Source organism: Macaca thibetana, chromosome 20 (assembly GCF_024542745.1).
Source record: "Macaca thibetana thibetana isolate TM-01 chromosome 20, ASM2454274v1, whole genome shotgun sequence".
Lineage (NCBI taxonomy): Eukaryota > Metazoa > Chordata > Mammalia > Primates > Cercopithecidae > Macaca > Macaca thibetana.
In genome coordinates this window covers 73,092,505-73,104,674 of record NC_065597.1, presented here as the reverse complement: position 1 = coordinate 73,104,674, position 12,170 = coordinate 73,092,505, and the positions used below count along the sequence as shown (strand labels likewise).

Sequence of the window (12,170 nt, the reverse complement as noted above, 5' to 3'; positions counted from 1 at the left end):
CTGTAATCCCTGCACTTTGGGAGGCCGAGGCGGGCGGATCACGAGGTCAGGAGATCGAGACCATCCTGGCTAACACGGTGAAACCCCGTCTCTACTAAAATACAAAAAATTAGCCGGGCGCGGTGGCGGGCGCCTGTAGTCCCAGCTACTCGGGAGGCTGAGGCAGGAGAATGGCGTGAACCCGGGAGGCGGAGCTTGCAGTGAGCCGAGATGGTGCCACTGCACTCCAGCCTGGGCGACAGAGTGAAGACTCCGCCTCAAAAAAAAAAAAAAAAAAAAAAAAGGAAAAATTAGCCGGGCCTGATGGTGAGCGCCTGTAGACCCTGATACTCAGGAGGCTGAGGCGGAGACAGAGGTGGCAGTGAGCTGAGATTGCGGCACTGCATTCCAGCCTAGGTGACAGAGTAAGACCGTGTCTCAAAAACAAAAAAAAGAAAGAAAGAAAAAGAGAAATTAATTATGAAGAGTTCTTGGAAAATAAGTCTCCAGACCCACTTATAGTCACAGATAATAATTGAGCGTACAGGTGTATAGCTTTTCAGTCAATTTTTTCTATGCAGTTTATAGTTGTTTAAGTGGCTTTTATGCCATTTGAGTCACATTGGGCAGGTGGTTTTGAGCCCTATGTGATTATGTAATGGGCGCTTCCCCCTGTCATTTGAATGACTGGTGGGTGTCTTTATCAGTGTATGGTTTTCTGTCACATGAAGATTGTGGTTCATGGACCTGTCTCTGCTGTCGTGCGTTGAAGAGGTTTCCATTCATTCACACACTGGCGTGTTTCTGACCCGCCACCCAACCTGCACGGGCAGAGGAGGTCTCTTTGCCTGGGGTCGGGGTGAGGGTGTCCCTCTAGTTGTCCCTGTAGTGGGCGAGACAGGGTCTGCTGGACTGAGTGAGGGGCCGCCCTGAATTCCTCGGTTTGGATTTCAGGAAGTGGCATGACTTGGTCTAACTGAACGTTTATTTGATACACCCTTGGTACACGTGCTTTCCGGAAGTGCAATACTGGCTTCCCCTTTTATTTTTGTATTGTATTTAAAAAATATAAATTCTAAAGTAATGGTTTCTGATAAAACATTCGATAATTCACAGAGGTGAAAAACTACCCCACAATCCCTTTCTGCTTGAATTCCATGCTCTGGAGAGGACCTCGTGAAGGTCCAGGCATAGCCCTGCCCCCAGCACCCCTCTTCTCTCTGCTGCTTCCACACTGAAAGGTGGAGGCTCTGCTGCCTGTTTTCTTTTGTTGCTCCCCATTTTAACTAAACACTAAAGAAAGTCAAGTGTGAATGTTACGGTCATTCATTTCGCCTGTGTTGCACTTTCCTGTCCCTGGCAAGCCCTCCACCGGCACTGATGGGAGGGTGCTTCCTTCAGCTTTCTTGGTTGTCTTACTGGAACAGGGTCAGCCCCATTCTGTCCCATCCTGCCCCCTGCCTGGTCTGTAGCCACGTGGTGCCAGGAGTGAGCTCTGCTCTGCTTCAGGATGACAGGTGTGTGTGGATGTTAGTAAGCCCTGTTGGAAATGGCGAAGCTTTGGGGACAGCTGAGTGACCGCCGGTGCCTGCCGCATGCAGACCCTCTGGGCCCAGGCCCCTGGGAGGCTTCTCCAGCGGGCGGGTTCCCCACCCTCACACCTCACTGATCTTAAAGGACAGAATTGCATTAGAGGTGAAACTGGGGCCATGTGGATAGAGTGGAAATTGAGCTGGCCTTGTCACCTATATTTTACACATGTCTTTTTTCCTTTGTTTTCCCCTTACCTTAAAGTTCAGACCTTTGGGCTCTTGGATGCATAATATACCAGCTTGTGGCAGGACTCCCACCATTCCGAGCTGGGTAAGGAGACAGCGTTTCCTGGGCCTTGGAGCCTGTTGGGGTGCACCCCACCGGCCGGCAGTCCCTCCAGCATCGAGGTGGGTGGGGGAGGGCAGCACTTAGTGCCGTGCCCAGGTGGGGGCGCTTGGCATGCAGGGCCGGGGTGTGTTTGCAGGGCTGCGAGGCCGGGGCGCTCATCCCTGCCTGTGGAGGCTTCTGGGATCCTGTCTAGGATGACTTTTTTTTTTTTTTATTTTTTACAGAAATGAGTATCTTATATTTCAGAAGATCATTAAGTTGGAATATGACTTTCCAGAAAAATTCTTCCCTAAGGCAAGAGACCTCGTGGAGAAACTTTTGGTAAATATTGTGAATTTCCTTTTGGAAAGGGGATCTGGGACACCCTGAGTCCTCTGAAACTGCTCTCTGAGTGGCTTTCCTGGAGGTTCCTGTGTTCACAAAAAATGGTGTTTTTAGGGTTAATAGTGAGCATAGATAATTACATTTCATGTCGCCAGGCGCAGTGGCTCACGCCTGTAACCCCAGCACTTTGGGAGGCTGAGGCAGGAGAATGGCGTGAACCCGGGAGGCAGAGGTTGCAGTGAGTTGAGATCACGCCACTGCACTCCAGCCTGGGCGACAAAGCAAGACTGTCTCAAAAAAAAAAAAAAGAAAAGAAAAGAAAAGAAAACAAAAACCCAAACCTTTTGAGTACTTATTTTCACTTCTCAGTATCTGCTGGAGAGTACTGGGTACTGTTCCCCTGCTGCCCCCTCCATCCCCCACAGAGCAACTGGATGGGGAGGCAGGCCCTGGGATCCTGCGCTGCCTCTTAAGGCTCAGCTCATTTTCTCGCACAGGTGGAAAGGAATCTCAGTCTCAAAATACAATGAACAGCAGCAAGGATTCTTTTACAGTGTATAGTTAAAAATCCTAAAACAAGAAAAATTGAGTAATTAGCAAAGAGAGCGAATCATCGCTGGGACCGGCACACTCCTGCGGTTGTGGAGTGGGTGTTGCTGGGACCCTGGAAGGCTGCAGAGCTGTCTCCTCCAGGGACTGATCAATCCCACACCTCAGCCCCAGGGGAAAGAGGTGAGACAGGTTGGGAGAAGCCAGTGGCTGTGGAGCCTAGCGATCCTGGGGCCACCTGCAGGGGCAGGACTGACCCCGCTCCCAGAGTCGTGGTGAGGAGGGATGTCCAGGGCCAAAGGCACAGGAAGGTCAGAAAACTTCTGTTTCTAGAATATAAACTGATGTACCTTTCCCAGACTAACCTCTCTTCTCTGTTTTACCTGGGCTGGTCTTTTAAATTTTCATGTAGCTGACTCTAAAGCTGAAATGTACAGATGTCATAAACTAGGGTCTGCAGCCACTTGCGCTGTCATAATCCTGGACGCTCCAGCACCAGTAACTTAACATGCTGTGCAGCGTTGATGAGCAAATGCTCAATGGTACAGTCATTTCCTTTTTTTTTTTTTAATTTTAGTTCCTTTTATTATTCCTGCTACAGTAGTTTCCTATCAAGAATTAGGCACTTGGAAATTGAAAGGGACTTATAGGCCGGGCGCGGTGGCTCACGCCTGTAATCCTAGCACTTTGGGAGGCTGAGGCAGGCAGATCACAAGGTCAGGAGATCAAGACCATCCTGTCCAACACAGTGAAACCCCGTCTCTACTAAAAATACGAAAAATTAGCTGGGAGTGGTGGCAGGTGCCTGTAGTCCCAGCTACTCGGGAGGCTGAGGCAGGAGAATGGCGTGAACCCGGGAGGCGGAGCTTGCAGTGAGCCGAGATTGCGCCACTGCACTCCAGCCAGGGCGGCAGAGCAGACTCCGTCTCAAAAGAAAAAGAAAGGGACTTATAATGAGATGAGATAAATTAATTTTTTTGGGTGATGGAGTTTTGCTCTTGTCACACAGGCAGGAGTGCAACGGTACGATCTTAGCTTACTGCAAATTCTGCCTCCCGGGTTCCAGTGATTCTCCTGCCTCAGCCTCCCGAGCGGCTGGGATTATAGGTGCGCGCCACCACACCCAGCTGATTTTTATATTTTTAGTAGAGACGGGTTGTCACCATGTTGGCTAGGCTGGTCTCAAACTCCTGACCTCAGGTGATCCGCCTGCCTCAGCCTCCCAAAGTGCTGGGATTCGAGGCGTGAGCTACCATGCTTGGCCACCAGGTTTGGGTTTCTTTGGTCAGAATCACGTTTTCACCCTGGCAGTGACTAGTCTTGATTGTTACTTAAGGTTTTAGATGCCACAAAGCGGTTAGGCTGTGAGGAAATGGAAGGGTATGGACCTCTTAAAGCACACCCATTCTTCGAGTCTGTCACGTGGGAGAACCTGCACCAGCAGACGCCTCCGAAGCTCACCGCTTACCTGCCGGCCATGTCGGAAGACGACGAGGACTGCTATGGCAATGTAAGCTGGCCAGGATGGCGGGTGAGGTGGGTGGCACTGGGTCCTCCGTGCACTGGGCTTCATGCCTGTGCTCCAGACCCACGTGTGATTTGCAGGCGAAAGGGGAGGGTGTCTGTGCCATGGCGGCAGGCCTGTTGGTGGCTGTAGTCTTTGCTGCCGTGAGGCAGTGGCGAGTGAGGTGCGGGGTGGCTCATGTTTTCCTCATTTCCATGGCTGGGGGCAGTCTAGTGAGTTTCCACCCAGAGGGTGCTGCTAGAACCGGATACTGAGCACCCCGGCACTGGCCCTGGGGTCCCAGGTACGGGACCTCCTGCCCGGCCTGTCGCATCTGCACTTGGCTTGGTGCTTGTACAGCTGTGCGTCCAAGATGTTCCAGAACACTGCCTGTCTTTCCACAGAAACCCCTGAGTGTCACGTGCTTGGACTTTTGGGACGTGGCATTGGCAGGGACACTGGCACCGTCTGCGTCAGTGCTGAGTGGGCTCTGAGGCTGCTGGTCTCCCAACTTCACCACAGCCATGCGGTCTTCAGCACACTTTGCTCTTTAAGCTTCTTGTAGAGAAAAGGGACCATATGCCCAAGGGACCGAGGGTGTTGTGAGAGGCAGGCATGTCGCCTACTTTCAACCTTGTTTCCTCTGAGTTCCTCTTGCCACTTCCACCATGACCCGTCATACTTAAGTGTTGTTATCATGAGATCCATTTTTCTGGTTTGACTTCTGTCACTGTGGCTTATTCTAACTGGCACCATGTACGGAGTTCCACTTTCCATGAATGAAGAAGTCTAGATTTTATTTATTTATTTGTTTTGAGACAGGGTCTTGGTCTGTCGCTCAGGCTGGAGTGTAGTGGCGCGATCTCAGCTCACTGCCACCTCTGCCGCTCTGGGTTCAAGCGATTCTCCTGTCTCACCCTCCCAAGTAGTGGGAACTGCAGGTGTGTGCCACCACGCCTGGCTAATTTTTGTATTTTTAGTAGAGACAGGGTTTCGCCATGTTGGCCAGGCTGGTGTCAATCTCCTGACCTCAAGTGATCTACCTGCCTCGGCCTCCAAAACTGCTGGGGTCTTAGGCATGAGTTACTGCTCCTAGCTGGGAATTCTAGATTTTATTTGAAAGTCATCCACAGCTAAACTTCTGCTAGTGTCCCCTCCTGGAGATGAAGTTTCCCAATGCCCCGTAACGCCCCTCATCCTCCCGACATCCTTTGAGCCCAAAGTCTAGGGGAGCCAGGCCTGGGGGGCAGTCTGTGCTGCCTGACGTGGCCACTTGTAGCTTTCATGTATGCAGAGGGCTGGGAGCCCCGAGGCCCTAGCCCCCTGCTGAGGCCCTCACCTCCACCCTCTGTGCCCCCCAAGGCCCTCACCCCCACCCTCTGTGCCACCCAGCTGCTCCTACATGGTCTTTGGTCACGGCTGGCGGGTGCCACCGGGCTGCAGTGCTCTCCCTGCTGGGCCTGCTGTTGCTGCAGAGGTTGTGCTCGGGACTGGCTGGTGGCCGTTATCCTGTGGGCTGTGTCCTCCGTTCCTCCCAGGGTGGTAGCTGGGCTCTGAAGGAGCAGCACAGGCTTTAGTTGTCTGCAGTCTCAGTGCCTGGAGAGCTTCTCTTAGTGTGGGGGTGGGTGTGCTTGCACACGTTGCGTACCTATGCAGGCCTCTGTGCCTGGGCCTACTGAGAGCTAGGGCTGCTTGATACGTGGGTTCTGTTGCTGTCTGTGAAGTCCGGCTCCGTGTGCTGGCAGCCGACTGTTAGATGGCCCATCCTTAGCTCTGAACAGCTGTGTGGTTTGAAAGCCTTGGAGTGGGTCCAGGCAGGGAGCTCCCAGGTCAGATCTCATATGGGGACAGTGAGTGAGTCTTGGCAAACGGCGTCAAGCATGGAAGGAGCCTTCAGGGCTGTACCTCCTCCCTCCCTGCGAGGCTGCACCCCCTCCTTCATGGGGAATGGGCACTGGGCGTCCCCTTCAGCAGGGAGGTTGGCCATGGTACCCACCCTTGGGTCAAGGCAGGAGGAGAGCAGGTGCTTCGTTGGCTCCTGCTCTCCTGAGGTCCTGCAAGTGCTGGGGCGGTGTTGCCATTGGACAGTGTTGGAGACGAGCAGGCTGGGCAGGCCCACGCCCTGTGGAGGGGCCGGCAGCACTGGGTGTTTCCACCCTGCCCATTGGCGAGCACCTCGCTCCAGCCCAGCTGGGTGAGAGGCTTCAGGGCTGTGGGGCGGGGCTGTTGTGCAGCTGTAGGAGTGCGAGCACATGGGGGACGCTGCGTGTGTGGAGGGTTGTGTGGGGCAGCAGCCAGGGCCTGCATCTGAAGGCACAGAGGACGTGGAAGAGCATGCTGTACTCTTATCCCAGCCATTGCTGATGGTGCCATTGCTGGTGGCACCTTTTCTTTCCCCTTGTTTTTGGCCTCAGCAGAGCTCAGATGTGGGGCCTGCAGCCGGGGATGTGGCTGCCCCCACCCAGGGGTTCTCTAGCCTTGGCAGCCCCAGGAGCGTGTTAGTGCGCAGGCTCTGTCTGCTTGGCACGTTTATGAGTGAGTGAGTTTCCACTGTCGACACTAGTTTGTCATTTTCCCAGAGAAACAGGCAGTGTTGTCTACCGTAAGTTCAGTTTATCTTTGCTGAGATTAAAAGGAATGCCTTTTAAACAGTTGAATGTGTTTAGTCAAATCACAATATGTAGCATCTGTTACAGACTCAGACCCCTGAGACCCCTGGCGCCCAACGAGGTCTTGCGCGGAGGCCCTGCCTGCCAGCCTGTGCGATGGATCTGCTGCCAAGCCTCCTTGGGCTCCTTCTCTTCCCAGCAGGCATCCCAGCGCCCACCTCCGGGCGCAGCACTGGCATTCACGGGGCCTGCAGGGTAAGGGCCCAGGTCCCCTCTTCCTGGAGAGGAAATCTGAGGCTTCGCCCTTCTGTGGCCCTGATTCCCATGGGAAGAGGAGCCCGACCAGGCAAGATCCAGTGAGGCCTCGGTTCTGTGGCCAGGTGTCCCATGGAGGAGAATCAGGGCTGCCCACCCTGTCGCCTTGCGCCTTGCTGTGTGTGAGCTCCCAAGGCCTGACAGCGGCAGTGCCAGGAGGGGCTGGGGTTTTAGGACTGTAGAGGCAAGTGAAGGTGTGGTTCTCACTTTTCCTTCTTCTCTGCAGTATGACAATCTCCTGAGCCAGTTTGGCTGCATGCAGTTGTCCTTGTCCTCCTCCTCACACTCCTTGTCAGCCTCGGACGTGGGCCTGCCCCAGAGGTCAGGCAGCAACATAGAGCAGTACATCCATGATTTGGACTCGAACTCCTTTGAACTGGACTTACAGTTTTCCGAAGATGAGAAGAGGTTGTTACTGGAGAAGCAGGCTGGCGGAAACCCTTGGTAAGACCTTATAGACATAAGCAATGCTTTGTGCAGAATTGCAGCGTGAACACATGGGGGCTTATGGTGGGTGCCTTTGCCTTGTCACTGCCTCCCTCAGCAGCCTTGGACGCTTGGCCAAGGAGCACATTGTAAGTGCACAGTTGGAAACAGGTGCTTAGGAGGCAGCTGGCCCAGGGGGTGAGTGGGTTGTGACTGCCGGGCGCTGCCCTCCTCTGTTGGGCATTTGGATCTGCTGGGTGTGGCCTGAAGTCACTATGGTGTGGACAGATGCGGCCTGGACTGGGCCACTTGGGAGTTTCTGAGGTTCGCTGTTGTAGCCCCTCTTTTCCACATAGCTTTCCCCGCTTGTCCATTTATGTCTTTTAAGCTGAGCGCCAGGGGCGGTGTGTGTTCAAGGGTGTGCATGTTTTCAGAGGGCTGGGGATCTGTCCTGGGGGCCAGGAATTTACCTTTCCCAATGCTCTTGCCTGCCTGAGAGTGTTTTGATGCTCTAAAAACAAACTTGTGAATTTCTGTTTTATTCCTGTTGAGGCAGATGTCTCCTGTGTTCATGACCATTTGTGTTTCTTTTTTGAGGTACTTTGTGTCCTTTGACTATTTTTTCTTGTATGTTTTGCATCTTTTTTTTGAGACAGAATGTCACTCTGTCACCCAGGCTGGAGTGCAGTGGTGCTATCTCAGCTCACTGCAACCTCTGCTTCCTGGGTTCAAGCAATTCTCCTGCCTCGACCTCCCAAGTAGCTGGGATTACAGGCGCCAGCTACCACACCCGGTTAATTCTTGAAATTTTTTTTTTTTTTTTTTTTTTTTGAGACAGAGTCTCGCTCTGTCGCCCAGGCTGGAGTGCAGTGGCCGGATCTCAGCTCACTGCAAGCTCCGCCTCCTGGGTCTACGCCATTCTCCTGCCTCAGCCTCCCAAGTAGCTGGGACTACAGGCGCCCGCCACCTCGCCCGGCTAGTTTTTTGTATTTTTTTTTTTTTTTTTTTTTTTTGGAGACAGAGTCTCGCTCTGTCACCCAGGCTGGAGTGCAGTGGCCGGATCTCAGCTCACTACAAGCTCTGCCTCCCAGGTTTACGCCATTCTCCTGCCTCAGCCTCCCAAATAGCTGGGACTACAGGCGCCCGCCACCTCGCCCGGCTAGTTTTTTGTATTTTTAGTAGAGACGGGGTTTCACCGTGTTAGCCAGGCTGGTCTCGATCTCCTGACCTCGTGATCCGCCCGTCTCGGCCTCCCAAAGTGCTGGGATTACAGGCTTGAGCCACCGTGCCCGGCCGTTTTTTGTATTTTTTTAGTAGAGACGGGGTTTCACCGTGTTAGCCAGGCTGGTCTCTATCTCCTGACCTCGTGATCCGCCTGTCTCGGCCTCCCAAAGTGCTGGGATTACAGGCTTGAGCCACCACGCCTGGCCAATTCTTGTATTTTTTGGTAGAGATGGGTTTTCCCTGTGTTGGCCAGACTGGTGCATCTTTTTAACATGGATTTTTAAAAGCCATGTGTGTGGAGACTATTCCTTGTTGTATGTTTTGCAAACATTCTTCAGTTTCTCTCCAGTCTGTTGATACTGTTTTTGTATGGAAGCTGCAAATTCTTACCAAGTCCATCCTGTCCCTATTTATATTTTATGTTTTCCATCTTAATCTGGTAAGAAGGGCTTCCCCTCTAATATTTTTACCTGCTTGTCCCTTTTGTGTGGGCAGGGAGGAGCCCAAAACAGTGGGGAGAGGGCTTTGCAGGAAGGTATGCTGGAGTGGAAGCACAAGGCAAGGGGGAGTGGAGGGCCAGGCTAGGCAGGGACAGGACACGTGTGACTTGAGACACTTGTGGAGAGGAATGAGAGGAAGGAGCTGAGCTCTGGGCCGCCCCAGCAAGTGGGGAACACCACGACTCTGTGCAGTGTGCCCCGCCTGTCTCTAGAAAACCTGTGCAGAGATGCTGGCAGGCAGGAACAGTCTACAGCTAGGGGCTCTGACTTGCTAGTTGTGAGTCAGTGTGATTGCTAGGGATGTTAATGTGTACTGAGCCGGAGAGGAGGGCTTTTGATGGGAACAATCTGAGCAGTGCTGCGCTGCGCAGCTCCAAGCAGCAAGGAGGTGTGTGCCCGGCTATGCAAGGAGCTTCCCAGGTTTGTATGTGCTGGGGTCCCCATGAGGGCTGCTGTGGCCACTCCACATACTTGGCCAGGAGCGCTTTCTCTGCAGAGCCCAGCTGAGAGGTGCTGTCTGCAGGTGTGTGTGTGTTTCAGCTCCTTTGGTGACTCCCAGAAGGCCCCTCTGCCTGGAGCTGTTCTTAGAGGGTCTTGGAGTCCGTCTGGGTACATTAGCCTGGTGCTGGCGGCAAGTCAGGATGCACATTCTCCTGCCTGCTTCCTTTGTCTTCAGGGTTCTCTTCCCCTTTCGCCCTTCCTTCAGATTTTAGGCCCTTTTGGGAAGCTGATGACTTCTGAGATCTTGCAGGATGTGTCTGGCTGCTGGGAGGTCCGTCCAGCACCCGCTCTTTACAGTAGTGGTTCGCATTCTCTGTGTGGCCACCAAATTCTCGAGGTCAGGGCAGTTTTTTTTGCAATACTAAGATGTTATTTGTCTTTTTTCTCTCGTTCTCTGTGAGTGTATGGTGGAGTTTTTCAGTGACCACATGCTGTAAAATAGAATCTGTGTGCTTTTGGTCTTTTCTAGGGTCCTAAGTTTTTGGTATAAATATATGCTTTTTTTTTTTTTTTTTTTAATGAGACAGAGTCTTGCTCTGTCACCCAGGCTGGAGTGCAGTAGCATGATCTCTGCTCACACAACCTCCACCTCCCGGGTTCAAACAGTTCTGCCGCAGCCTCCTGAGTAGCTGGAATTACAGGCACACGCCACCATGTCCAGCTACTTTTTGTATTTTTAGTAGAGACACAGTTTCACCATGTTGGCCAGGCTGATCTTGAACTCCTGACCTCAAGTGATCCGCCCACCTTGGCTTCTCAAAGTGCTGGGATTTCAGGCATGAGCCACCACGCCAACCAACAGATGCATTTTTAGAGATTAATAAATGTCCAATATTTCTACTGAGCTCTTACTTTCTCTTCATTTATACCTGCTATAGCCTCTGTAATTTTACCTTCAACTGAATCATTATTTTGAAATCCTGAAGTTTTCCTTGTGCCCACATGAGAATATGGTAAGTAAGTTCAGGATCACACCTGTAATTTCAGCACTTTGGAGGCCAAGGTGGGTGGATCGCTTGAGCCAGGAGTTCGAGAGCAACCTGGGCAACATAGTGAAACCCTGTCTCTACAAAAAATACAGAAATCAACCGGGCATGGTGCTGCACATCTGTAGTCCTAGCTGCTTGAGGAGGCTGAGGTAGGAGGATTACCTGAGCCTTGGAAATCAAAGCTGCAGTGAGCAGAGATCTTGCCACTGCCCTCCAGCCTGGGTGACAGAGTGAGAGCCTGTCTCAAAAAAAAAAAAAAGATAAAAGGGATTTTTTAATTTACATGGAATAGTTTACACTTAAAAAGGAACATTTTAAAAATAAATATGATGAGCTCTTTAAGATCCAATGTTGTTTGTTACAGCTTTTCAGACAATAAATTAAAGAGTCACTGAAGCTCTTAGAAGCTGCATTGTAGACGCTGGAGAGGCCACACAGTAGCTGGGAGAAAAAGCCCCTGGCTGCAGCACAGCCTCAGGCTTGGCCACTCTGTGCTGCCACGGTCCACAATGCAATCGAAACTTGCTGGATTCAAGATGTGACTGCAAGCCCAAAGAGGGAGTTGACGTGTCTGCTGCTGAGTTGTGCTTTTGCCTCACAGTGGATGAGTCTACAGACAGCCTGGACCTGCCACTTGGCCTGTGTCCCCGGCTTCTCATCACAGATGATACTGTTTTTTTTTGAGACGGAGTATCCCTCTGTTGCCCAGGCTGGAGTGCAGTGGAGTGATCTCCGCTCACTGCAGCTTCCGTCTCCTGGCTTAAGCAGTTCTCCTGCCTCAGCCTGCCAAGTAGCTGGGATTACAGGCATGTGCCACCATGCCTGGCTCATTTTTGTATTTTAGTGAAGACGGGGTTTCACTATGTTGCCTAGGCCGGTCTGGAACTCCTGACCTCAGGTGATCCACCCACCTCGACCTCCCAGTGTGCTGGGATTACAGGCCTGAGCCACTGTGCCCAGTCTACAGATGATGTTCTTTTACCCCATTGCTTGACCATAAAGCACAAAAGGCACTGACGTAGTCAAGAGTGTGGAGTACCTGTGTGAATTTCGTGATTGGTTCCAGAACACGTTTTCCCATTTGTGCTGATGGTGCACAAGCCATGGTGGGTGGAACTGCTGGCATCTGAGCACGACTTGAGGCCATGACACCAAGCAGTGCCAGGGCAATAATCATATCTTCACAGCACTCACCCACAGGAAGAGAGAGAGAGGAAAGAAACCAGTCTCGCTTCTGAGCATTTGTTAAAAATGATGATTTTTTTTTTTTTTTTTTTTTGAGATGGAGTCTCGCACTGTCCCCCAGGCTGGAGTGCAGTGGCGCGATCTCGGCTCACTGCAAGCTCCGCCGCCCGGGTTCACGCCATTC

The 12,170-nt window shown here is 52.2% G+C and overlaps 1 protein-coding gene across 1 annotated transcript in view; it reads left to right on the top strand.

Moving 5' to 3' along the window:
• The window catches only part of LOC126944637 (3-phosphoinositide-dependent protein kinase 1), a 72,274-nt gene that overhangs the window by 51,864 nt on the left and 8,240 nt on the right, over positions 1-12,170 (top strand). Inside the window, exons 8-11 of the mRNA XM_050774338.1 lie at positions 1,774-1,842; positions 2,085-2,181; positions 4,070-4,243; positions 7,388-7,605. Coding sequence (XP_050630295.1) covers positions 1,774-1,842; positions 2,085-2,181; positions 4,070-4,243; positions 7,388-7,605 — 558 coding nt within the window. The remainder of the gene's footprint in view (positions 1-1,773; positions 1,843-2,084; positions 2,182-4,069; positions 4,244-7,387; positions 7,606-12,170) is intronic.